The sequence below is a fragment of the Eptatretus burgeri genome, chromosome 2 (genome assembly GCF_056783735.1).
Source record: "Eptatretus burgeri isolate ZD-2024b chromosome 2, Ebu_testis_v1, whole genome shotgun sequence".
Taxonomy (NCBI): Eukaryota; Metazoa; Chordata; class Myxini; order Myxiniformes; family Myxinidae; genus Eptatretus; species Eptatretus burgeri.
The window spans coordinates 80,601,187-80,629,166 of NC_140962.1; the positions used below are offsets into that span (position 1 = coordinate 80,601,187).

At 41.2% G+C, this 27,980-nt stretch overlaps 1 protein-coding gene across 4 annotated transcripts in view; it reads right to left on the reverse strand.

Moving 5' to 3' along the window:
* Positions 1-351: 351 nt before the first annotated feature.
* IQCB1 (IQ motif containing B1) overlaps positions 352-27,980 on the reverse strand; it is a 122,669-nt gene continuing 95,040 nt past the window's right edge. The window contains exons 1-14 of one of the 4 annotated variants that reach the window (XM_085870017.1): positions 27,365-27,478; positions 26,901-27,041; positions 22,964-23,123; positions 20,696-20,825; positions 13,291-13,384; positions 12,675-12,771; positions 11,795-11,976; positions 8,848-8,948; positions 8,563-8,672; positions 5,506-5,648; positions 2,307-2,455; positions 2,009-2,140; positions 1,733-1,889; positions 352-1,352 (exon numbers count right to left, since the gene is read on the reverse strand). In XM_085870017.1, the coding sequence (XP_085726143.1) occupies positions 1,192-1,352; positions 1,733-1,889; positions 2,009-2,140; positions 2,307-2,455; positions 5,506-5,648; positions 8,563-8,672; positions 8,848-8,948; positions 11,795-11,976; positions 12,675-12,771; positions 13,291-13,384; positions 20,696-20,825; positions 22,964-23,123; positions 26,901-26,994 (1,710 nt within the window). In that variant the 5' untranslated portion in view covers positions 26,995-27,041; positions 27,365-27,478 and the 3' untranslated portion in view covers positions 352-1,191. Of the gene's footprint in view, positions 1,353-1,732; positions 1,890-2,008; positions 2,141-2,306; positions 2,456-5,505; positions 5,649-8,562; positions 8,673-8,841; positions 8,949-11,794; positions 11,977-12,674; positions 12,772-13,290; positions 13,385-20,695; positions 20,826-22,963; positions 23,124-26,900; positions 27,042-27,364; positions 27,479-27,980 lie in introns of those variants that run through there. The other 3 variants (XM_085870016.1, XM_085870014.1, XM_085870015.1) reach the window with 3 other exon arrangements.

The following is a 27,980-nucleotide window of genomic DNA, read 5'->3' on the forward strand; positions in this document are numbered from 1 at the left end:
TCATGCTGGGTTGATTGAGGGAAGAAGAGGAAGAGGTAGACATTGTATGTGCTGGATGGATGGTGTAAAGGCTGCAATCAAGCCGTCTCTGCCAGAGCTTCAGGAAACAATGCACGATAAGGATGTTTGCAGAAAACAAATTGTTAATGTGACCAAGAAGTCGGACACGATTTGCTGGAAGTAGATAAATCGATAATAGGGTTTTTTAAAGTTGATGACACTTTCAAATAAGTGGCCATATTTGTGACAAACAGTGAGGGTATAATTCCATAGGTTAGCCTGTCTTGCATTTACACCTAAAGAATTAGCTACTGCTACTATGATCCCCAGGTTCAAACCCAGTATACTGTGTTGATTTGTTCATTTTTTAATATTGAATACAAGATAATTGCTGCTGTCATGCTAATTGCAATATGAAAGAAAGCTTTTCGTGTGTGTTTGTGTAGGTTTCCCCTCTTTATGGGTGTGTATCAAGTATGCTACGAAGGCAAACCTGTGCACGACTTCATCGCATGCCTTCAGAGTCATCCAGAGCATTTGTAGTCCCACTGGACGAACTTGCAACACCACCTACTTACTGGACAAACCCTTTCCCTTTCAAATATCACATTGCTTCCCATTACACTTACACCGATTTAAGCGAGTTGGTGGTCAGATGAGGGTCATGTAATTTGTCAATATGGATAGCATTTCAAGTAAAACAATCCCTGTGACAATGCACTGCAAAATTTAAAGCTACAGCCAAGCAGAGTGCCATTTTTGTCCTTGCTCAGTCACTGCCCAACTGCCTCTCAAGTTACTCATGTCCAATTATAAACTTCATAGTGCCGTGCTACCCTTTAATGAACTCGCTTCTTTTAAGGCAGGAATTTCGAAATAATGCTCTACCCTCTTACTTGTACTCCTGTAAAAATAAATAAATGAATCTTATGCAATGCTATATCAAGGAAAGGTTTTCATTTGTATATTGCCATAGTTGACTACATCCCTATGTCCTGAGATTATGAGGTATCCTTGGGCAGTATATCATGAATTAGTCCTCAGTCAGCATCCTATATATGGATCTATATTTGACACATGGGGCTTTCCTTGGAGATCTTCCCAAGAGTCTTGATTTGGGTTTGATATTTAGCTCCTCCTCTGCAATTGAAATCAATCTGGCATTTGCATTTGAGGCAGTTCAAGGTTATCTCATTTGGTATCAAACGCATTGTCATCCAAAAGCTTTTGCCACCAGAGATGGGGCTGGCATGCTGTGGCCAAGTGGCGCTGCTGAGCTTGGGTTGCAATAGGACTGGAGTGGCTCCTGAAGACAGCCAATTGGGTGGCACCTTCCTGCAGGCCTGGTGCATCTAAACACAAAGAAATACAAAGTAGAATAAAAATCGGAAAAACAATGCATTTTCCCCAATATCAGCACCCGAAGTGGTATATCCTGGATCCCAGGTGCAACTCCTCTTCCAAATCGGCTTAGGGTAAATATCATGGAACAACAATAATTTTCCTTCTTCTCCTTCTCCTTATCCATCACCATCACCCAAGCGTATGAATTTATATGGATGTCCCGTTTTCAAATTGATCCATATCCATAAAGGTAGAGATAGCATATGCATTCACAATGGAAAGCTCCATAGGAGGAATACAATTAGCTGTGACCCAACCGATCCTGTACAATAACATGTAAAAAGAAATAGGCATGTAAGCAATAATAATATTTATATCAAGGTAATACTCATAAGCAGTTGTGCATCTGTGTGCAGCTGGGCGAGCATGGCCTGGCGGCGGATGTGTCTCTTCTGCCTCTCTGTGTGCTGAAGCGCATGTTTCACAAACATACACTGTGCCTGCTTGTGCAAATCACTGCATCTCTCCATGCCGATTCCTTGCACCTTTCAAGTGGAAAAACAAACAAACCCCCAAAAAGCAGTTACTTTCTGCATTTGTAAGCCATGAGCATATGAAATGCTAATGTGAGCCTAATTTGATAATGATTCTCTGCAGAAGGCACCAAGAGAAGCTGTGAATTCTCTTCCACATGTGCACGAAGCTCGAGGTGCCGAGCATGGCTAGTTGGCAGTGCCCCCAATGTGGTGCGGCAGACCTGGCGCCGGACATGAACACTGTGCAGGAACTTACGAACCTGGACAGAAACAAGTCAAAGGTGGTAGAGATATGGATTAGGCATGATAAAGAAAGATATGGTCTTTAGATTTATTGGAGAGTCGGTTGGAAAGAAGATAACAAGAGGCATGCAATTGGATCCCAGGTGCAACTTGTACATGCTACCATTAAGGTTTCCAACTCACAGCTTGCTGGATGATTCGAGCTGCCTTCTCTCTTAACAACGATGGCCTTTGTCTTTGAAAAATCTTCCTCTGGTGCCAAGCTCTCCAGGTTGCTTGGATCAATGTGGCAGCATGATGTCGCTCTTCCTTCAGGACTTTCTGCAGTTCACCTGCAGAAAAACCCAGCATGGTAGCTTGACTGTACCAATACACTGTGGCTAATGGTAAATACGTGTACAAATGAGGCAATGTCTTCTTTAGTTAAAAAATATTCACGACATACGATGACAATAAAAAACACCATGATCTTTTTTTCCAGTTTGAGCCTCCTCTTCCATATGGTGGCCTTAAAAGCATCAGAAGTTCAGATTTATTCCAGCTTAAGGGTTGTTCATTTTTCCAAAGGGCCACAATTTTACTTTTGGCATGAAATAGGACTGACCATAGCATACCTAAAGGCGTCATACCTTGACATTTTAGCCAGCAATGGCAACGTATAAAAATGTATGTAAAACGTTGGCGTACGCTGAAGTTTTGAGGTTTTTTTAAGTTTTGGTCGTATTCATAACGTGTTGATCGTATGCGTAACATATTAGTAATGGGCACAGAACGTTTCATTGTCTAAGAGATAACTTATACCAACGAATACTTAGCCTGTTGTCGGCGTTCACAATGCCCAACGATAGTTTAACTTAGGCATAGCGCGCTGCATGTATTGCCGATGAACTCGTGGCGTTCTCTGTTAAAAACCTGCCGCACGCAGATTTAAATCATAACCGCCTGAAAATTGGAAGTGTCAACATCGCAGTCACACCTTGACGATTTAGCCAGCGTATGCCGACCTATGAAAAATGTGTCTAAAATGCTGGCACACGTCGAATACGGTATGGGTAAGTTGTGTATACGTCAGGAGCATGCTGAAAAACAATGAAATACGCTGTCATATTCCGTGGTACGTCTAGTACGTCGTGAAATTTCAAGCATGCTGAAAATTTTACGACGTACTCGACATATGGCTCACAAGTTCTGCATACGCTGGCATAAGTTCTAGGCACGTTCCGCGATCGTTGACACACGTTACTTGTAAGTTACTCATAAGTCGAAACACGTCGAGGTAATGTTTAGCATACCCGAAACTTAATTTTTAACCTATGAGTAACGTGCTTTGAACCTATGAGTAGCATGCTTTGAACCTTTGTGTAACGTATCTCAAACGCACATTGTCGTATGTAGACGAATTTGATTGACGTCTTCTGGACGACCACAGAACTTACTGAACGTGCTTCTAACTTACATCTACAGTATAATGGCGATTTGGCAGCATTTAGGAGAATTGGTATATCCAAATGGGCTTCACAAGAGGAACCTGTCAGTGTTCCAGACTCCATGTTGAGTAGATGTCAATGTCAGCAGTATTAGGTGAGCGTGTCAGTAGCAGTAGTAGTAGTAGTAGTAGGTCCATGTAAGTAGTAGTAAGTGATCGTGATGGGGAGGGTGTGGATGATGATGGATCCTCGTTGCGTCCACGAATAGGAGACTACTTTGCACCATTGTTCGATGTTCTTTTCGGATAATTTTTTTTTTTTCTCATTCCCACGATGAACTATTTTTTTGTTTCAGTTTTTAAAGTATTCAAAACCACTTGGACAAATGCATAATGTACTAGTAATGAACACAGAACGCTTCGATAACTTGTAGATAAGTTATACCAACGATTGATTAGCGTGTTTTAGGCGTCCACAACCTATGCCCAACGATAGTCTAACGTATGCATAGCGTGGCAGCGTATCGTCGACGATTCCGTGAGGTTTTCTATTCATGGGCTGCAGCTTCACTTTTAATAAATGCCTGTCACTCGCCTATTGTTTTTGGACGCTGGTGCTCGGCAATTGAAATCGTTTTCATTGAACGAGTTTGATCGCTTCCACAGCACTGCAGTCACGGCACCAACAGCAGCAGGCTCAGTGCCAGCCTCATGCCAGGCTCAAGTGCATCCCTGTAAAAGGTGTACTGCTTGGTTATCCTTGGACCCACTCTGGCTAGCAGCTCGTCGAACATCGCTGGGGAATTCGCTGGAAGTTGATGAAGGATGCATGGTCCTCTTTCCGGAGTTGCACCATGAGCTGGTCATATATGCCGTAATGGCATCGCCTCCCGATCCATGGTTTGACCCAGTTCCTTCTCCTCCGTTCACGTCTTCTTCTCCCGGCTCGATTGGCACGCAACTGGTGCAGTGTCAACTCGATGAGGTCATGTTGATGTTCAAGGACAGGTGGGTATTGTCGTCTCAGCCTTGCCGTATCCTCCATCTCTCGGATTGACATGGACATGAACTCACCACGAAGTCTAAAAAAAACAAGGTTTCCTCCTGCGAAGCCCCTTTTTATATACCAATTCCCCGAATCACTGCCAATATGCCATTATATGGTATCTGTAAGTTACAAACGCGTTCAGCAAGTTCTGTGGTCGTCCTGAAGACGTCAAATACGTCTACATACGTATTTGTGCGTAGGACATGCTTGACAAATAATTCCCAAGCACGTTACTCATAGGTTATAAATAAGACACGGGTACCCTAAACATTACTTTGACGCGTTTCGACGTATGAGGAACTTTCAAGTAACGTGTTGCGAAGTGTGAACAACGTTCGTGTAGCGTGCTTACAAAACGTTACTCATAGGTTAGAAATAAGTTTCGGGTACGCTAAACATTACCTCGACGCGTTTCGACTTATGAGTAACTTACAAGTAACGTGTGTCGATGTGTGTCAACGATCGTATAACGTGCCTACAACTTATGGCCAGCGTAGCGGAACGTGCGAGTCATACGCCGGCATACGTCGTAAAATTTCAAGCATGCAAAAATTTGAGGACAACCCAAAAGTACAACGTTTAAAGCCAGCGTACTACGACGTATGACTGTTTTTCAGCGTGCTCTTAACGTATACAAAACGTACCCATAACGTATTCGACGTGTGCCAGCGTTTTACACAAATTTTTGATAAAATCGGCATACGCTGGCTAAATCGTCAAGGTGTGACAGCGGCTAAACAAGTGGATACCAAGAATAAACGCAGGCATTCGGGGGGGGGGGGTCATCATGTTTGTTTTCAGGAAGAATATAATTATTCATCAAACATGATGGATGCTTGCTGAGACAATTCAGTACTTCGTTACAAGCAGGTAACTCCTTGCGAGCCAAGCAAAGGAGTGAGTCATACTTGCTGGAATTCTCTGGAGCAGTTTGAGGCGGCGGATCCACGAGGCACGTTGAGCTCTTCGATGCTTCCTCTGCTGCTCCCACATTTCCTCGCGCTGTGTAATATTTTCCTCTCTTTGGCACATGGAGTTCTTCCGCCGAGCTCTGTGGATCATGCAGAAGGCCCAAAGATAAAGCAGGGAAGAAATTAAATAAGTGTAAAGAGGAGATCAGAAACTGAAATATAATGTTTTAAATTAGAAGGGGATGGAGTGCTCCAAGGCAATGTCATGGGCCCAGTCATGTTACTCCATCTATATGAATGACCTCTCAGATGCTCTGGAAACTCCACATTGTGTCATTGAGTAACCCATCCCAGAGGCAGGAGTGCAAAGAGGAGCGCACCTAACAAGTGGATACCAAGAATAAACTGCATCACTCTGCCATTTGGGTATTGATTAGATACTGGTCTGACATATGGAGCAAGTCTTTCAATCCTGGCAAATCAAACACTTTCACCCTCTGGCTCTGGAATAATCATTTAAAATGGACCCACATATCTATTTCCATGGTCAGCCACTGGAAATAGTTTGGTTTCTTGAACTTCTGAGCCTGATCATCAGTCACGACCTCTCCTGGGCCACAGACTTGGGCATCATCCTTCGTACCTCGCAATTCCTTGAACAATAAGAGCTACTTATAACCTACTAACAACAAGAACTGCCTGGCTTCAGTGGCCGTAGCTCAAACAAGTACTGCTCACCCCTCTGAGCTGGCGTGCCTACTTCACACTGTCCTCTCCTGGATTCTGCATAATTTAAAGATCCAACATTATTGGCATCTCTTGCAATGAGAAAGCAACACAAGTCCTGTTTTGCTCTCACATCCCAAACGGATTTGTGGTCCATATTTTTCTCCACTTCTCATCCATTGTTGCTTCCTCTACTCTCTTTGCCCTCCAACACTTCCTGACTATCTCAGTATGCATGCATTCCTTCAATAACCCCCTCCTGTTTAAGCTCCAAAAATCTAGGCTGACTGCACATCCACTATTTTTCCCCTCTTTTCTCCCATTTGTAGAACTGCATTTGTAGCTTTTAAATCTCACTCTTCCCTCCAAGGCTTTAAGTTACCAGGACATCACCGTCCCATGTAATCCCCCATCCCAACTAGCGATCTCTTCCCCCATTCATAATCATCATCATGGACCATACTCTAGGCAGACCACTAGCACTGTCGAAGCAGTTACGAGGCTGCAATCGTGGTCAGGTCACCACTCTTGGCTCAGGAAATCAGGGCAGGAATTTTGAATTTGTTCATGGTGCTGGCAATAGCTCACATATTCTTCACAAAGGACACCATGGGATCTTTAACACCCAATGAATGCCAGTAAGAGTGAGGAGGAGGAGATTGGGACCATACTCTGTGCAGAGCGTTGGTGCTGCCTAAGCAGTCTCCTTGGCTATTGGGCACAATCCTGGATGGGTCGCCACTCCGACACAGTATACCAGCATGCTGGCACTCATTTTGCCGACCTCGGAAGGATGACAGGCCGAGTTAACCCCACCTGGTATTAATTCAACAGCTGAGCAGGATTTGAACTCAGGACCCGAAGATCCACAGTCCACCACCCTAACCATTAAGCCAACACCAGGCATAGTAGGGGGGACTCCCAGTTTAATGGCCATCCAAGGGAAGGCATACGCATTGATGAATCGTCCTGCCTGTGAAACACCGGGATGATTTATATAGCTGGGCCAACATTCAAACCTAGGCAAGACAGCTTAGAGGCGAGTGTGCGTATCTCCAGGACATCCTGCCAACCTTTCCCCCATTAACCCGACCAAACCCAATTCCATTTTACTTTCAATTTTTTTTTTAATACTCCTCTATATGGGGTGGTCGCTAAACTACCGTTATTCTCAGGTTTTCCATCTGTCTGTATGTATGTAATGGACAGCTCTGCAGGCCAGAGGAGTCAACCAATTTTGATGAAACTTGACTGGTAGGTTCATACCAGGATCTAGTTCTATACTTTTGAGCACCGTTGCGATGGACGCCACCGTTGCCTAGCAACGGAACTTTGAAATTTTTGAAAAATCCCCCCCCCCAAAAAAAATCGAAAATCAAAAATCGGCTTCCGCACTTTTACGCGTACTATAATCAACCTCTTTGTCAAAAATTTTCAGCCGGATCCGTCAAAAACTGTATAACTAGTATGCAATTATATAGCGACCACCCATGTCACCTACCGGCTTGTTCTCACTGTCCGTCCCTGTGAGAAAGGGTAAGCTTGTAAAAGCCTGATATGCCCGTTCACTTCATAGGCCACAGAAAGATAGCAGGCCACAGCCATACATATAAATTTTTGGTAGTCTCTGCAATCTTTTATATACAGTAGTTTTAATAAACACTTGGCAATACGAGACCGATTCAAAGCAAGCACCTAAGCAAAAAATATCCTTGCGATAGCATTTATGTTCTTTAGTGCTACAATTTAAATCTCCAATAAGCTGATCATCGATTCGCAGTGAAGACGCAGCAGCTAATATTTAATCTGCTTATGTTGAATGGGGCAACCATGTGCAGCACTTGAATCCAAGGAGTGATTGCAATGTCATTTCCCAGCAACAACGTTACACAGTAGTCGAGAACATCACGTCAACATAGCAACATCAATAGATGTACCAACAAATGTGGGAGTTCACACTCATTTAACATGCCCTTACACGTGTTCCAAGTGATGACATAACAAAAAGAGGTTTTCTGCATTCGTACATCAAATGAAATGATTTCAGAAATCTATTCACTTGCATCACTACAAAGTAAAATAATTTCCATTTTAAAAAATATGTACGTGTAGATGGCGTCCTTCATTCTTTTTTCTTTCCCTCAATTTGTATAATGTGAGAATGCTACAATGGAAGGTAAACACAGGCCTGATGTAACGAAGGCTTTTTTTACATCCTAATTTTAATTGCACCATATTGGAAGAAATGCACCAAAATAACTGCACAGGAAAGACAACATTAAAGTTATGAAAGGAACACAGTGTATCCTCCACATGGACGTATCTCACCGAAAAGTACGCTGCAAGAACGTGACAACTTTTGTCAGCAATTTAAGCCTCCGTCTCACTTGGTGAGCCCTCCATGCTGACTGTATGGTGGTTGATGCATGCTGTTGCTGCTAAAAGGCACAATGGGGCAACCGGATAAAAAAAACATCCGAAGGTCGCAACAAACAAAAAGAAAGGGGCACACAGTGGAGGTCATCATATGAAAGAAACAATGAAGCAGCAAATAAAATAAAATGTCAATATCAGCATGCCACTACCACCTTGTGGGCATAAACTCACCTGCACCTCGAGATGATGAGCAGACGTCTCATTGAGCATATCAAGTAGCTGTGAAAACGGCTCATCGTGCCCCACACCTTGTAAAATGGTGAGCAAGTGGCTGAGTCCTAAATGTAGGGCAAAAGCAAGAGTGCAACAAATATAACAAAGGTGAACTGAGAAAGCAGGTAGGAGTAAGAAAGATTGGAAGTGTAACCGCATGAAAAATCAACTTGGTGCAATGGACACAAAACTGTTAATATAGTTGGGATGGATGGATGAAAGCACAAAAAAAAAAAACTTAAACTGCTTTACAGAACAAAGGTAATAGTCAAAATATAGGTCTGGTATTGGCTTAATGGTCAAGGTGGCTGGCTGAAGATCTTAGGGTCGTGAGTTTGAGCCCGTGTGTTTCCGTTAAATAACACGAGTTGGGTTGACTCAGCCTGTCATCCTTCTGAGGTCAGCAAAATGAGTACAAGCTTACTGGAAACGGGGCACTGCATCAGCGGCACAGCCAAGCTCCCAGCAATGATGCAACCAGCAGCCACAGGCTGCATACGAAATAATAGTCAAAATATGACTGAAAATATTTGGGTGTTCAAATTGTGAATGTAATTTCATCAACCAATTACATGAAGAAAAATTTGACAGAGCTCGTGAAAAATTGGAAAAAAATTCAGGAAATTCAAATGTCCAAGAACCAAGGACTTAAAGATAGTTTACTTTGTTTATTGGTCGAATTATCCAGATTTGAAATCATCTGGGGAGATGGAATGATTCTGATGATTTTGGAAAAAAATTTTTTAAAAATCAGAGCAGCATTTCCAATGTCACCAAGTGAGATAAATATGCAGTTTGGCCAACTGAGTGGATTTAAAAGTCGATGTTGTCATATTAAACGTTACATGGCACATGAAGCCAACTGTGGAACATCAAGTGATCATAAAACGAGATGAAAATAAATTAATAAGGAGAATATCTCATCTCAAGTTTTCATGTTTATAAGAAATCAATGGTACATGTATTGGACTAAAAACATATGCAGAATCGGGGAGATACTTTCGATCTGTGCTCGTCGTCATTTGTTATTTTTCCGATGATCACGACAACTGAAAACCATTTTTTCTGTAAGTTGTCGTGACATGCTTGCCGATTGGATACTGAATGCTGACTGGTTGATCGAGCCAAGCATACGGTTGTTCTGCGAGGACAAATTGGTTTTGTGCGCGAGAGGGTTTGGCAGCCATGATGTCGGGAAAACTGGGGAGAGCGTTGCTGTGAAAACGTTTGAGACAAGGCCCTTTCGTGAACATGAGGATGCCAGTGTCCTTACCAAAGTTAGTAACATTTCAAAGCTAAACTATCACCGAGTTTCTGCAACATCTGCTGTGTACTATGCAAATGCCACATTGGAATTGTAACCTGCTGTGCTTAATCAGTTGATCTGTGCCTGTCAGAGTGTGCCTGGTCAGCTTTGTGACTACATCTTCCTTGTAACTGGGAACGATAAATATATGTGAGGACGTACTGAAAGGTCATGCCTCCTATCCTTTTTCTCGAAAACAGGTACAAATATGTGAATGAAACAAAGACAGACACCAACATCAATGGTTTTTCTACCCTGGTGCATATTTATTTATTCACATAATCACCACTGCGGTGCACACATTCCTACAAACTTTCAAGTAGTTTTTGTGACGCCATCATGATATGCCTGGTGTTGGCTTAATGGTTAGGGTGGTAGGCTTTGGATCCTAGGGTCCTGAGTTCAATTCCTGCTGAGCTGTTGAATTAATACCAGGTGGGGTTATCTCAGCCTGCCATCCATCCGAGGTTGGCAAAATGAGTGCCAGCATGCTGGTATACTGTGTCGGAGTGGCGACCCGTCCAGGATTGTGCCCAATAGCCAAGGAGACTGCTTAAGCAGCATCAACGCTCTGCAGAGTATGGTCCCAATCTCCTCCTCCTCCTCATGATAGAACTGTGCGTTCAGCCAACCTTACCGGCGCTTTACAGCAGCCTTGACATAACAGTCAGGAGAAACATGTTCTCCACAAAAGTGCTCCTCAAGTTTGGGGAAAATCTGACGGAACCAAGTCATCTGTGTCGGTCCTTTGTGGTGGTACTTCATTGACCATGTCTGACTTTCAGGATCGTAAAAGTACACCCAACTCTCATCTCCAGTCTCATCCTTCATGCTTCACAGCATCGACAATGTCGCACTGCCCTCTGCTATCTTGACAAATGTAGCACTGAGACATCAAGTGTCAAAATCACAAAACTTCGCACCCAATGGAGGGGAGGAACTAAAGTGTCGACGACGCTTTGTTTCATTCGAATATATTTACCTGCTTTGGAGAAAAAGAACAGGAGGTATTACTTTTCAACATCCCCTCAAACTTTATCTCAATTAACACAAAGGGCCTAATATTCCTCCATTATGTTTAATTTATTCACATTACTTATTTCATTATTTTAGTCTTTGTTAACAACAAATGCAAGGTTATTCACTTTATATTGCAGTTTGTATACCTGTCATCGTGTGTACTATTTTAAGCACATCGTGTACAAGTATAGACATAAGCAGCAGCACTGTGTCCAAATCTGTGCTTCATTTTGTTCTGTGATAGTGTTTTTTTTTATTTTTGCAATCTTATTAGGTGAATCTATGACTTACAAATACAATTTTGTGGACCAATGAAGTGCACATTGTTGTTTCATCTGTGCAGCATTTTGTGACGATTACAGTGAAAAATAGTTCAGAATACAACAACAAATATTCTAAGGTCAAAGGACCATGCACTTTGCTGGTGCAATTATAAAATTCATGTTGACATTTTCCAAAACTGCTCCTTCATGATCAACATTAGCCCCTGTACAAAGTAGACCAACTTCTAATTATAAAGGTCCACTTCATGAGGCAGAAGAGTGATAGTCATGATGGCCTTGTCCTACGGTTTGGAATATACACCTTCATTGTGTTTTGTTAGATATGATGCTGATGGAGGGTGAAGCTTGGTAATGGCCAGCAGCAGCGCACATATCTGAAGCTCTATTTCCCTGGGCTGCGTTAGTGATGAGGATAATAGCTGAGAGACGAGCTCTTCCATGATTCGTTTCACAAAATCCTTTCCCACCTCTGTCAGCACCGTCCTGCAAAACCAGCCATGAGGTGACAAATCATAGGTTTACTTGTCCTTTAATTGGTTGCACTTGGAAAACAAACATAAGTTTTTCCACATCCTTTAGAAAACTGGTCACAATGTAAAGTTTGAATATGTACTTGACCAACAGGTACCTGCAAGTTGGTGGTAACATGAACACCAATTGAATATCATCTATGATAATACCACAGATATCATGTGATTATATTACCCCATCTGTGATAACATTACCCCCGTTCCAGTTTTACTTTGGATCAAATCAACAGGATGTCGATTGAGGTATGCTCCCTGCTGCGGGAAGCAAGAGAAGCTGAGGTTTTGGGCATTAACCCTTTGTCGAGTTTTACTTAGCTCACGATTACAAACTCCCGTTGGCGATTACAAACCACACAAAATTTGACAGTATATTGAAGCATGCATGGGAAGGAGTGGGAACCCCTTCCTCTCTGGTATTCTTAACAATTGCACAAACGAGGAGGTACATACAATGTGCCGAGTGCCTTGCCCAAGCATTTAAGAGGCAGGGTGAGATGATGGGACAGGATGGGTGGGGTAAGAGGGAGCTGGGAGGGAGGGGTTGAGTACAAAGATTTTTAGTTGGTCCGGGGGATCGTGTGGTAAGCAGGTCAGGATGGAAGTGCAGTCATAATGTCAGCTAACAGACTGACAAAGGAGCCAGCAACTCACCTGTGATTTAGAGCGTTACGATAGACAGCAATTGTGGCACAGAACGTCTCAGCATCACTCGACATCAGGAGCTCAAGTAGGTGATTCGATTTCACAACTGCCAAACAACATGGTTTGGAAAATATGTTTGTGTTTTCATCTCCAATTTAGCCCAAATCATTTATAATACAAGCTTTTATCTCAGGTAAAAACGCAATAAGGTGAGAATAATTATGGATGAGCACATGCAGCCGACGAAATGTGCAACAGGGGTTTGTGATTGTAACAGCAAACCAAAGGAACATCATCATTCCCTTTATGAAAGGCTGTGACGTGAAAGACAATGCTATGTGAAATAAACCTGGAGAGTAGTGTCATTTTCATGTGTTTTACGTTTATAAGATATAATTCAAGTGAAAGAGGTCAGTCCAGCTGACGGTGTCTTCAACATAGGAAGGGAGTACTCCTGGTATTACATTTCTGATACAACAGCCAATCCACACAACATATTGTTCATGATAATGAGACTTTACTGCATGTATTACATGAAATACAAGGAACTTCACAACCCACAGGAATTCCTGAAATGATAAAAAATCTAAAGGAAGAGATATGTACAATTTCCCAAGTGCAGCACCTTGAATGGCAAGTTGTGCAAAACTCCCAACTAGATGGTTCATGGAGTCCAGGACAATCATCAAACTTCTCAGGATGCCCTCTTTGTCATCATTCTGATCACACAACCACAACGACATAAGCACACGTGTCCCTAAATAGAAATATGGAAAAAAAAAAAACAAGGTTTTTGGAAAAAATAACAACATTCATTAAATAAAAAAAACACGCTGAAAAGTTGATTGTAAGTGAGCGAACAAAGTTATTTGCCGCAGGAAGGGATCTGTCGAGAGGTGTATTGTGATCGCTTCTCAATTACAGGCGTCCTACTATTCAGTAGTCACTCTCACTTTACCTTTCCATCGTAACTGTGGGATGTAATCAAATTCAAGAGTACTTACCGTTAGTCTTTATAAATCACAGGAGTTTGCTTAAATTTTTTTTTATAAAATCACACGAGCTTGCTCTGGCAGGTTGCTTAAATTGGTGAAAATTTGGGGAGTTGCGGTTAAGGCAGAGATCAATATGTACTTCCTGCTTTCACTTTTCTGGGCTGTGGCACATGTTAGACTCGTCGGTTTTAACAAGTCAGGACTTCCACTCGCGTTCGCTGTTCCCAGAAAAATATATCAAACAAAACTATTGGTGATTTTTCATTTCAAATTAAGAATATTTTTGGTGAAACAGTAAAAATCATAACAAGCAGGAATTTCTGTCAAACTTAGCGATAAATTTGTCCATAATTATAACAAATCTCATCAAAATTCAAAAACTTGTACTCTTTCAAGTATTTCATCACTGTGTCGTTCACATGTCAGATGACAAGGTAGGCCAAGGAAGAGTACACGAATGCGTGTGATCAAAATCAGTCAGTCCTGTGCTGACGTAGTCAGGTACGAGCTTTTTTTTTGGCTCCGTAAAGAGTTAATTTGTATCTAATTACGAAATGAATGCACTTGTAAATAAAGTGTGCTCATCGATATAAATAGAAGGAAGTTCAATCACAGCATTCCAGTGGAAGGTGCTTCCGGTGCCATTCCGAGATTGTTGTTATTGTTCTAATGCGCTCCTGTCTAAAAGTGCAACTTCGAGCCACATACAATATAAAGAGAGAAAAACTATATTAATGACATCATAAAAATGGAAAAATGCCAGTCAAATTGAGCGTCCAGATAGGACTGAGAACCTCAAAGGACAGGGCAAGAGATCGTCCAACGAATTACTGACCGATACTGACCTGGCAGAAATTGTTACTGACCGATACTTATCTTTGGCTCAATATGTGCTAGTCTAAGCAACTTCTGCAAAAAAAAAACCCAGAAATTGATTCATCACATTGTGCTGACAAGAAGAAGAAGAAGAAGAAGAAGAAGAAGAAGAAGAAGAAGAAGAAGAAGAAGAAGAAGAAGAAGAAGAAGAAGAAGAAGAAGAAGAAGAAGAAGAAGAAGAAGAAGAAGAAGAAGAAGAAGAAGAAGAAGAAGAAGAAGAAGAAGAAGAAGAAGAAGAAGAAGAAGAAGAAGAAGAAGAAGAAGAAGAAGAAGAAGAAGAAGAAGAAGAAGAAGAAGAAGAAGAAGAAGAAGAAGAAGAAGAAGAAGAAGAAGAAGAAGAAGAAGAAGAAGAAGAAGAAGAAGAAGAAGAAGAAGAAGAAGAAGAAGAAGAAGAAGAAGAAGAAGAAGAAGAAGAAGAAGAAGAAGAAGAAGAAGAAGAAGAAGAAGAAGAAGAAGAAGAAGAAGAAGAAGAAGAAGAAGAAGAAGAAGAAGAAGAAGAAGAAGAAGAAGAAGAAGAAGAAGAAGAAGAAGAAGAAGAAGAAGAAGAAGAAGAAGAAGAAGAAGAAGAAGAAGAAGAAGAAGAAGAAGAAGAAGAAGAAGAAGAAGAAGAAGAAGAAGAAGAAGAAGAAGAAGAAGAAGAAGAAGAAGAAGAAGAAGAAGAAGAAGAAGAAGAAGAAGAAGAAGAAGAAGAAGAAGAAGAAGAAGAAGAAGAAGAAGAAGAAGAAGAAGAAGAAGAAGAAGAAGAAGAAGAAGAAGAAGAAGAAGAAGAAGAAGAAGAAGAAGAAGAAGAAGAAGAAGAAGAAGAAGAAGAAGAAGAAGAAGAAGAAGAAGAAGAAGAAGAAGAAGAAGAAGAAGAAGAAGAAGAAGAAGAAGAAGAAGAAGAAGAAGAAGAAGAAGAAGAAGAAGAAGAAGAAGAAGAAGAAGAAGAAGAAGAAGAAGAAGAAGAAGAAGAAGAAGAAGAAGAAGAAGAAGAAGAAGAAGAAGAAGAAGAAGAAGAAGAAGAAGAAGAAGAAGAAGAAGAAGAAGAAGAAGAAGAAGAAGAAGAAGAAGAAGAAGAAGAAGAAGAAGAAGAAGAAGAAGAAGAAGAAGAAGAAGAAGAAGAAGAAGAAGAAGAAGAAGAAGAAGAAGAAGAAGAAGAAGAAGAAGAAGAAGAAGAAGAAGAAGAAGAAGAAGAAGAAGAAGAAGAAGAAGAAGAAGAAGAAGAAGAAGAAGAAGAAGAAGAAGAAGAAGAAGAAGAAGAAGAAGAAGAAGAAGAAGAAGAAGAAGAAGAAGAAGAAGAAGAAGAAGAAGAAGAAGAAGAAGAAGAAGAAGAAGAAGAAGAAGAAGAAGAAGAAGAAGAAGAAGAAGAAGAAGAAGAAGAAGAAGAAGAAGAAGAAGAAGAAGAAGAAGAAGAAGAAGAAGAAGAAGAAGAAGAAGAAGAAGAAGAAGAAGAAGAAGAAGAAGAAGAAGAAGAAGAAGAAGAAGAAGAAGAAGAAGAAGAAGAAGAAGAAGAAGAAGAAGAAGAAGAAGAAGAAGAAGAAGAAGAAGAAGAAGAAGAAGAAGAAGAAGAAGAAGAAGAAGAAGAAGAAGAAGAAGAAGAAGAAGAAGAAGAAGAAGAAGAAGAAGAAGAAGAAGAAGAAGAAGAAGAAGAAGAAGAAGAAGAAGAAGAAGAAGAAGAAGAAGAAGAAGAAGAAGAAGAAGAAGAAGAAGAAGAAGAAGAAGAAGAAGAAGAAGAAGAAGAAGAAGAAGAAGAAGAAGAAGAAGAAGAAGAAGAAGAAGAAGAAGAAGAAGAAGAAGAAGAAGAAGAAGAAGAAGAAGAAGAAGAAGAAGAAGAAGAAGAAGAAGAAGAAGAAGAAGAAGAAGAAGAAGAAGAAGAAGAAGAAGAAGAAGAAGAAGAAGAAGAAGAAGAAGAAGAAGAAGAAGAAGAAGAAGAAGAAGAAGAAGAAGAAGAAGAAGAAGAAGAAGAAGAAGAAGAAGAAGAAGAAGAAGAAGAAGAAGAAGAAGAAGAAGAAGAAGAAGAAGAAGAAGAAGAAGAAGAAGAAGAAGAAGAAGAAGAAGAAGAAGAAGAAGAAGAAGAAGAAGAAGAAGAAGAAGAAGAAGAAGAAGAAGAAGAAGAAGAAGAAGAAGAAGAAGAAGAAGAAGAAGAAGAAGAAGAAGAAGAAGAAGAAGAAGAAGAAGAAGAAGAAGAAGAAGAAGAAGAAGAAGAAGAAGAAGAAGAAGAAGAAGAAGAAGAAGAAGAAGAAGAAGAAGAAGAAGAAGAAGAAGAAGAAGAAGAAGAAGAAGAAGAAGAAGAAGAAGAAGAAGAAGAAGAAGAAGAAGAAGAAGAAGAAGAAGAAGAAGAAGAAGAAGAAGAAGAAGAAGAAGAAGAAGAAGAAGAAGAAGAAGAAGAAGAAGAAGAAGAAGAAGAAGAAGAAGAAGAAGAAGAAGAAGAAGAAGAAGAAGAAGAAGAAGAAGAAGAAGAAGAAGAAGAAGAAGAAGAAGAAGAAAAAGAAGAAGAAGAAGAAGAAGAAGAACAAGAAGAAGAAGAAGAAGAAGAAGAAGAAGAAGAAGAAGAAGAAGACAAAAGTCCTGATAAATTAACCAATGTAGGTATTATCAAATAGTAGCAGATTAGCTTTTCAATAATTATGAATTACTGGCTTGGATAGAAATCAGTAATTATATTAATTAATAATTGAGAAACGGCTCAACTCCAGATCCGTTTCGCGTAAAGATCAAACGCTTGCCGGTAATTGATAAATTAAGGAGAGATAGCAGATTTGGCTCCAATAATTGACTGTATTTTCTCGTTTTGGTGAATATTTTGACTACACTTTAAAAATGACCAGAGGAAATGCTGAAAAGGGTTGAAAGGAGCAAACAATGAGCTGATATATCTTCAGACCGATCAGCTTCCTTCCAATCATCAGCAAGGTCATGGAATCAATCATCACAGTTGATATGAAATCCTTCCTTTTCTCTGACAACCTCATCTCAGATCACCAATTTGGTTTCACTCCAGGTCACTCCACCTTGGAAATGCTGCTTCTCCTCACCCAATGATGGATAGAGACTCTCAATGTCAGGCATAAGATCACGGCCATCTCTCTGGACATAGCTCGTGCTTTTGACAGAGTCTGGCGTCCTGCCTTACTCTCCAAACTCTTTGCCTATGGCATCCAAGGTCATCTCCACACATTGTTACCGATTTCCTCAACTCTCGTTGCCAACATGTGGCACTAAACGGAATCCTTTCACATCCTCTCCTTGTCATGGCTGGAGTGCCCTAAGGCAGTGTTCTGGGCTCAGTCCCATTCCTGATTTTCAGGAAAATCCTTTTATCTATTTTTCTTGTCATTCCACACTCATCCTTCAGACAGGCAGGCTGCAGCCTCTTCCCTCTCTTCAGGTAAGCCTTGAAAACAAAAAAAATCACAGTCTGGTCATACACTTGGAATATGTTTTTCAAACCTGACAAATCTCACACTCTAACTATTTCTCTCCGAAAGGACCATCTAGCAACCCCCACCTCCCCCCAAATACTTTCTTAACAATCCTCTTGAGGAAGTTCAGTCATTCATACTCCTGTTGGTCTCACTACCAGCCATGATATTTATTAGGCAAACCACATTTCAAAGATGGCCGACAAAGCCAGCTGCCGACGGGGCCGCCTCCATCATACAAAGTCCTTCCTTGGCACACCTGAACTCCTATTCACCTGCAAGGCCTTCGTCCACAGCTTGTGGCATACTGCTCTCACCTATAGGCTGGCTTCCCTGCCTCACATTTTGTTCAGCTTGATGCCATGGAAACCAAGGCCTTCAAGATCATTGGAACCTCCCATGCTGAAGCCGAGTCCATAGGTCGATCAGTTCTCCATCGCAGACAGGTCGGTGGTCTCTGTCTTCTACTGCCTCCTTTCTGGTCTTGCACCCTCTGCTCTTTCCGTGCTTTGTCCCCCCACCCCTTCCCCCCTCCAGATTTCTGCAGAGCTCACACGGTCCACCATCAACCCCCTTCTGGTAAAACTACTTGAATTTAGGATCATTGCTCACCTCCATTCATTTGTTCCTTTTTTCCCCCCACCTGTGGAATCAACTTTCACATCCTTTATCTCATTCTTCCCTCCAAGTCTTCACAACAGCTGTTCACCACCATTTCAGATCGTTACCAATACAAAACCATATTTTCTACCCTTGTTAGCACCACCCAAATCCACCCGCCTTACAATTTTCCCTCATTGGAGTTTCTTTCTGTATCCATATTGTCCAACCGATGCATGATTTTGTCTTTTACTTCCTGATCCATTCAGTGAACTAGCTCTTCCACGAGCCTCAACTTCGAAGACAAGAAAAATTAAGAGTACCTGGTGGTCATCAAGAGCTTAGAGTGCTCATTTTATAAACCAGGTGAATACACCCTTAAATACCTGCTGTTTTGTGCTCGTGAGAACACTGCATCATACATGTCATAAAGTAGTGTTTAAAGTTATTATCCAGAGAGACAGCCCTGCTCGTAAAGTGGGCATTTGCCAAATTCACCACAGGTTCAACTCAAGAGTTCATAGAACACCTTACTGCATGAAGTCTTGCAAAAAAAACAAGGACAAATGTGTCCAAGAGCAGCGTCCAAAAGGTTTTGTCGGCTTAAAAAAAAAAAAAAAAAAAACTTCCGATATTTCGGCACGTGTCTTGAGTAAGCCAATAGCGAGACCCGTCATAATGTATTTACGAAATTACAATACAATAAATGGAATAATCTTTAAATAGTAACGTGAACTTTTCGAAACTTTAAAGCGAATGTCCGAATATATTTAAAAGTTCATGATAGACGCTCTCAAAAGGCACCGTCAATGCGAGGATGTGTACAGGTGTTTAGTATTTAAGGAGATCCGGATCTTGTATATACAAGAGGCGAGTCCTCGAGGTTAAGGTTTTGGAAGAAGAGGAAGAAGAAGAGGAAGAAGAAGAGGAAGAAGAAGAGGAAGAAGAAGAGGAAGAAGAAGAGGAAGAAGAAGAGGAAGAAGAAGAGGAAGAAGAAGAGGAAGAAGAAGAGGAAGAAGAAGAAGAGGAAGAAGAAGAGGAAGAAGAAGAGGAAGAAGAAGAGGAAGAAGAAGAGGAAGAAGAAGAAGAGGAAGAAGAAGAAGAGGAAGAAGAAGAAGAGGAAGAAGAAGAGGAAGAAGAAGAAGAGGAAGAGGAAGAGGAAGAAGAAGAGGAAGAAGAAGAGGAAGAAGAAGAGGAAGAAGAAGAGGAAGAAGAAGAGGAAGAAGAAGAGGAAGAAGAAGAGGAAGAAGAAGAAGAAGAAGAGGAAGAAGAAGAAGAAGAATACAATAATGTAGATAATGGCGTAAATAATGTAGATAACCTTTGAAGATGGCGTAACAAAGGAGGAGAATAATGGCGTAAAAATTTTGGCCAAGTATTGCTGACCGGAAGGCTTTTGAAAATGCCACCAAGGCGATTTGTGATATACAGTGTCCAAGTATATAATTCGATTGAAATGAAAGAAAGGTTTTAAAGTCTGTAGAGAAACAAAAACTTGTTCCGGAAGTGTACCGCTGTTGATACACCGTCTTTTACACCACCCTATTTAACACATTATATTAGTTATTCATGCTTGTTGCTTGTGTCCTTTATAATATTGCTAAAAACAGCAAGTTTCTTGCTTTGAATTACTTTCAATTTTCTTTTTCTGCCAGACAGGCAGAGTAAGAATATTATCTTACTCCTCTGCGCATGTACGATCTGGACGAGATTCCATACATTTTGTCAATTTCACAGCCAAAGTACTGTTAAACTTCAGGTTCATGTTCCGATTCATGTTCAAAATATAACATTCAATTGAAATCAAGTCATTCCTCCGTCATCGACTGGCGCGTATAGACAGACAGACAAAACGAACCACTTGCTTAATCCCGCTTTTCACTTCACACATGGGGTAACGACTTCATAACTGGGTAGGAGAGGCATGATGCTTGTGAAATGTGCCCTTAACATGTTGGCACCTGACAATAACGACTGTGAACATCAGGAAACTTTACCTCAAAATAATTTTCCATTTAATGTGTCATAAAACAGCAATGAAACACCTGTCGTTTTGATGACAATGAAAAAGAAACATTGATACTGTGGAAACAAAATAGGATAAACCACAAAACGAGAATTAGGTATATAACTACATAGTAACTAGATATTCACCCACCTTGTCAGAAGGAACCCTTTGTGCGTGTAATCTTTGTGCAAGCAGAAGCATGTTGTCCAGAGCTGTAGGGAGGAACTCGATATAAAATTCTTCAACGTCTGTGTCTGGCTCCAAGCCTACACAGCACGAGCTGCACAAAACAAAATGCATGTTCACAGATAGTCTGGTGGGTGAGGGTCTGTGACATGACGAGACGACAACACCACCACCACCATTTCAGTCTTCGCTATTATATTAGAAGCCAAGGCCAATATGTAACTGATGTGATATCTTGTTTATCCACTTAGGTCGAAGACACAGTGACCAATAATTTATAAAATGTTTTTACTTCGACATAAAAAAATATTAATAACGGAGACCCATACTCGAGACAGAGCTTCAGGATGTTGTTGACAAATTGAGCAACTATTGTAGGCGAGAACGAAATCCTGGACAGATATGACACCATTGAAAAATACTCGAGTGAAGGTGGCAGGAATTTGGAATTTGTTCAAAGTGCCGCCGATAACTTGACTCCTCTTTTCAAAACAAGTGTTGGGATCTTTAATATCCACCAACAACCATTGTTAGCAGACTAGTCCTCCAGCTCTACATTTTTCTGATGGATAGAACATACATTGATACATTGTGTTGCCCCCTAAACAACAGGGCTACAGTTTATAGCTGGGCTGAAATTCGAACCCAGGTTACACAGCTCAAAGGACGAGTTCGCAGACCAGCCCTGCCAGCCTGAATACTTAAAGCAGATCAGGTCAGGTCAGGTCAGGTATGGGAGCATTCGCTGGAGCAGCGCGTCACTGCATCCACTTTCCGCCGGTACTCCAGGGGCCTCCGTCTGGCCATCCCCCAGGCAGATGCCTGGCCCATCCCCATCTCCTTGAGATGCTGATCAACCTGCTGCAACCACGAGGCACATGGTCAGCCCATTGGCCTCCTCCACTCATGAGATTCCCTCGCTGAGAGAATCTGGTGAGCAGGATCGGCGGCAGGAAAACGAGCCAAATGTCCATACAGCCGCATCTGATGCTCACGGACTATGCAGGTAACACAAGACAAACATAACTCTAATTTAAATGCCCCTCTAACAATCGGAGTTGTGGGAAATTGTCATCTATTACAAAAACTAAAATATTGTGCTGGGTCCATTTGGATGTTTTATCCATTTAAAAAGCACCTCTGCAATAACATTCTGAAAGGCTGCACAGTTTTTCCAGATTGAAATACAATAATACATGTATTTTCTCCTTTTGTAATCAATGGAATAAATTCTGATGGCAATGTACATGTGGCACAAAGGTTATCTACATTATTTTCAATGAAAGATCAATTGAGAAGGACACAGCTTTTTTTTTTTCAAAATTAAAAAAAAAAAGTTAAAAGCAGAGCTATCCAACATAAAAAAAACTGGATCAGGAGCAACAGTCACTTAAACCCCCTGCAGACCCCCCTAAGACCCCGATACTTTTAAAATGCCGTGATCGAACTTTAGTACATCATGGGTGTTGAAAGTTGTGGTCAAGTTTCATTGAAATCGTGTGTTTGGTTCAAGCGATAATGACTGAAGTGTTTACGGACTGACTGACTGACTGACTTACCCACAGACACTGCTCGATCGCATAAGCTAACCAGACTAAAGTCCAGGTTCGCTCATAATTTCAAGTTCATTATGATCTTTCAAAACTCAAAAGAAATCTTCACGTTGCAATCAGTGCCAAAATCAGGACAGAGACATAAACAGAAAGATAAAGAGAAGAGAGTTAAAAAAAACAAAGTTGCAAGTGTAAAATAAATAAATATATATATATATATATATATATATATATATATATATATATATATATATATATATATATATATATATATATATATATATATATATATATATATATATATATATATATATATATATATATATATATATATACACAACATAGGAAGTAGAAAAATTCTCGAGTTAAGGACATCAAATTACTCTCTCCCTCTCCAACTTAATGAGAAACCAGTCTTTTCCTGACAGAGAGAAGCTATGAGGCAAAATGAGAAAAGGAAGACAAAGGAGGAGGATGGAATCGAGTAGGATGGGTAGCGAAGTGTGGGAGGGTAGAGGAGAACAAAGGAAGAGGTTAAAGAGAACAAAGGATGAAGCCATAGACGGTAGAAGGAGTGAAAAGGCTGGTAATTTGTGTACATCATTTGTAGATGGCCCTTGAAATAATTTATAATCCTCTTCATTAGAATAGTCATTAGGAACAAAAGCCATTGAGCAACCTGATAATGCGTGCCAGTTGCGCTAAATTTATCCAGCTACTGTGCAGATGAGAATGTTCATGGCGGAGGGACAGAGAGCAGTAGTGCAGCAGCTGCATTGCCCACACAGAACGCTTGAGAACAGTGACCTGATGGCCTCCACCCACATCAGCCAGGATTTCTGCAACATAGCATGAATATCGACTTCAACATAAAAAATAAACCATTAGCAACAGTAGTGCAAGCTTTTTCTCCAGGAAATTAAGCTTTCCACAAAGAAAGCAAGGATAGATGTCATCATTTCACACATGAATGGCACCACATGACCCAAAGCCACCGTCATGTCCTCGCACTTGAACCTTTGCAGAAACCCAGACCCAGAACAAACTGGGAAATTCTTAATCTCAAGAAGAAAAATTGAGGCCTAAAAATCACTCTCGTTTCCCCCTTTTGTGTGCCGTCCAGCTGTTTGTGTTTAGGCTTGATTGAACATTTGTGACTGTTCCAATTCTCTGAACAGATTAATTTTTCTTTTATAGCCTTGTTACTGCAAAAGCATCATTTTCACTGGTTGGGTATTAAATGATGAATTATCTTGTATGAGCAGAGTACCCGCCCTCTCTCGGGTGATCTTGTTCGAAACATAAAACATGTCATTCTAACGCATGCTTTTATTTAGGCAGTGTATAGGCAACTGACCGCTGCCTCGATCGCTCCAATAAATCAAAGATAAAAAAACCCTGGGTTATGTGCATGAAGAAAAAAAAAAAAAAAAACATACCTACTGCTGATAATTCAAAACAACTCACTGGAAAACGAGGGGACAGGAATACTGAACTCCTTAAACATGGTTTAAGGAGGGGAGTAACTGGAGGACAGGATTAGAAGGCAACAAGGTGTATCGGTGTAATAGGAAGGAGAGAATAGGAGGGGGAGTAGCAATCTGGGTGAAGGACAGCATTGCATCAAGAGAAAGGGGTGACATTAAAGGGGCTGTCACAGCTTGACGATTTAGCCAGCGTATGCCGACGTATGAAAAATTTGTCTAAAACGCTGGCACACGTCGAATACGTTATGGGTAAGTTTTGTATACGTTAAGAGCACGCTGAAGCACGCTGGCATACGTCGTAGTACGCCGAGCTCGTCGACAAATTTTAACGTGCTCAAAATTTTTCGCCGTATGCCAGCGTATGACTCACACGTTCCACATACGCTGGCCATAAGTTGTAGGCACGTTACGCGATTGTTGACACACGTCAACACACGTCACTTGTAAGTTACTCGTAAGTCGAAACACGTCGAGGTAATGTTTAGCGTACCCGAAACTTATTTCTAACCTATGAGTAACGTATCTCCAACGCATATTAACGTATGTAGACGAATTTGACGTCTTCCGGACGACCACAGAACTTACTGAACATGTTTCTAACTTACAGCCTCCGTATAATGGTGTATTGGCAGCGTTTAGGGGAATTGGTATATAAAAATGGGATTCACAGGAGGAACCAGTCAGTGTTCCAGACTCCATGTTTTTTTTTCTTTTTTTTTTTTTCTTCTTCTTCGGCATGACAGTGATGTTGACACTTCGATTTCCAGTGCGGTTATAATATAATATAATATTAATAGGCTGCCGCTCAATGATTTAAATCATAACCGCACTAGAAATCGAAGTGTCAACATGACCATCATACCGAAGAAGAAAAAAACAAACAAAAAAAAAAACATGGAGTCTGGAACACTGACGGGTTCCTCCTGTGAATCCCATTTTTATATACCAATTCCCCTAAACGCTGCCAATACACCATTATATGGTAGCTGTAAGTTAGAAACACGTTCAGTAAGTTCTGTGATCGTCCGGAAGACGTCAAATACGTCTACATACGTCAATATGCGTTGGAGATACGTTACACATAGGTTCAAAGCACATTACTCATAGGTTAGAAATAAGTTTTATGTACGCTAAACATTAATTACCTCGACGTGTTTCGACTTATGAGTAACTTACAAGTTACGTGTGTCGACGTGTGTCAATGATCGCATAATGTGCCTACAACTTATGGCCAGCGAGTCATACGCTGGCATACGTCGAAAATTTTTGAGCATGCTTAAAATTTGTCGACGAGCTTGGCGTATGACGACGTATGCCAGCGTGCTTCAGCGTGCTCTTAACGTATACAAAACTTACCCATAACGTATTCGACGTGTGCCAGCGTTTTAGACAAATTTTTCATACGTCGGCATACGCTGGCTAAAACGTCAAGGTGTGACAGGGCATGACGGTGATGTTGACACTTCGATTTATTGTGCGGTTATGATTTGAATCGTCGAGTGGCAGCCTTTTAATAGGCTACGCCACGTGATAGTCGGCGATACGCTGCCGCGCGCTATGCATACATTAGACTATCGTTGGGCATACGTTGTGAACGCCGACAACACGCTAAGCATTCGTTGGTACAAGTTATCTATAAGTTATCGAAACGTTCTGTGTACGTTACTAATACGTTATGCATACGTCCAACTCGTTATGAATACGCCAAAAACTTTTTAAAAACATCAATAGTTCAGCGTACGCCAGCGTTTTACATACATTTTGATACGTTGCCATACGCCGGCTAAAACGTCAAGGTGTGACAGGGCCTTAAGGAAGGAATAAATGTTGAGGATTCTGTATGGGTGGAGATTAGAGATTGTAAAAACAGTAAGATACTGGGAGGATGCTTTTATAGGGCTTTGGGTGGGAAGGGAGAGGAGGAAGGAGGAGTACATGAAGAATTCGAAAAGGCATGTGGTAAGGGAAGAGTATTGATCATGGGGGATTTTAACTTGCCAGGGATAGATTGGGTCCATGAACAGGGAAAGGCAGTGGACGTAGTATATTTAGACTTTAAGAAGGCATTTGATAAGGTACCACATCGGAGGTTGTTAGCGAAAGTGAGGGCTTGTGGAGTGGCTGGTCAGGTGGCTAATTGGATTGCAAACTGGCTTAGTGGTCGGAAGCAAAGGGTGACTGAGTGGGAAGATGTAAGTAGTGGGGTACCTCAGGGATCAGTACTTGGACCATTACTATTCATTATTTACATCAACGATTTGGAGAATGGGGGTGAAGAGTAAGCTTTCCAAATTTGCAGATGACACAAAGCTTGGAGGTAAGGTGGATAGCAGAGGGGGTGGTGATCATACAGGAAAGTATTGATACTTGTCGAGATTGGGCAAAATAATTTAACCTGAGCAAGTGTAAGGTGTTGGGGATGGGAAAGAACAATGAAAATAGAGATTACAAGATGTAAGGGGTAATTTTGGAGTGTGTCACACAGGAGAAGGATTTGGGGGTGGTAATAGATATGGGAGGAAGCAGGCAGCACAATGCCAGTCAGCTAAAGGTAAAGCAAATAGGGTTTGAGGCTGTATAAGGAGGGGATCAATTAAAAAGCAAAAGATGGTGTTAACTTTGCACAGGAATTTAGTGAGGGCCACATCTAGAATATTGTAATCAGTTTTGGTCACCACAGTTCCAGAAGGACATAGATGCCATCGAGAGGGTTCAGCGCGTAGTTAATGCATGGAATGGTCTCCCTGGAAAGGTAGTGGCAGTAGAAACAGTAGATAAGTTTAAATTAGAATTAGATAGGTTCCTGGACGTTATGGAGATAGAGGGTATAGGGATGTTCCCATCATGTGCTGCGTTTTTGGACTGCTGGTTGCATCATTGGTCCAGAGCGCGGCGATGCTGCTGATGCAGTGCCCCTATTACCAGTACACTGGTGCTCATTTCACGGACCAAGGAAGGATGACAGGCTGAGTCAACCCCCTGATGTTAATTCAGTGGTCAACGGGGCTCTAACGGGGCTTGTATTTTCTTCCTTGGATCTTGTGGAGGTAAATTAGTATGGTGTTCACACAGGCATGATGGGCTGAACGGCCCATTGTTACACTCGAACAGCGGACGTCGTCCACCGACCTTCCAATTGGAGCAACAGTCGTGGGATGTCTGCGTCTGCAGCGTCGGCGACACACGAAGCCAGAGAGAGCACCGGTCCCGGGACACAGGTCATGATGATCACTGATCAGCACGTTCAGAATTACAAATGCCCACGATGTCCTGCAACCAACAACAATTAAATTACTAATCTCTTCCCTTTCACTTCGGGGTTCTTTCTCGAGCACATCCTTCCCTCCCAAACATTGTGTTGCAACAACCAACAAACCCACATCCTTCCCTCACATTCTGGAGCAACAACCAACAAACCCACATCCTTCCCTCCCAAACATTGTGAAGCAACAACCAACAAACCCACATCCTTCCCTTCGAAACATTGTGAAGCAACAACCAACAAACCCACATCCTTCCCTCCCAAACATTGTGTTGCAACAACCAACAAACCCACATCCTTCCCTCACATTCTGGAGCAACAACCAACAAACCTTCATCCTTCCATGTTCCTTTTCCACTCTAAATGACGTCAGAATTAATGAGTAAATTAATGACGATGCACAAGCCGTTATTTATTGCTCGAAAAGATGTAAATAACGGATTTTTGAGATAAGTTGAAATACACAAGAAAGCGAAACAAACTCGGGCTCATAAACCGCATGAAGCATTTTCAATCGGTTGGGGTTGTCCTGATGGTGTAATGAGCAGCAGAAGCTGCAATTCGTATTTTCGAGATTCAACTACAATAGTTTTACCGAATGAATGCACAATAATCCTGATTATATTAAAAACAAGCCGAAAGGCGAAGATGGTTCACGGGTGTTATTGAACAATGCCACGATCGGTACAATTGAGGTCGTGGAACCTTTTGAGGAAGCCCTACAGTAAAAACCTATCTCTTCCGTCAAAATTCACCAAATAAAATCGGATTTTTTTATATGTTGTACTTATGGACATTACGCACAGCTTCTAGGAAATGAAATTGCAAGGAAAAAAAAAATCGAGAAAAAAAATAACAAGCTCAAATGAGCTAAAATCCTCGTCCTCTTCATGATGACGTCATAAAACGAATATGACGTCATTGTGATGTATCAGGTTTGCGATAAA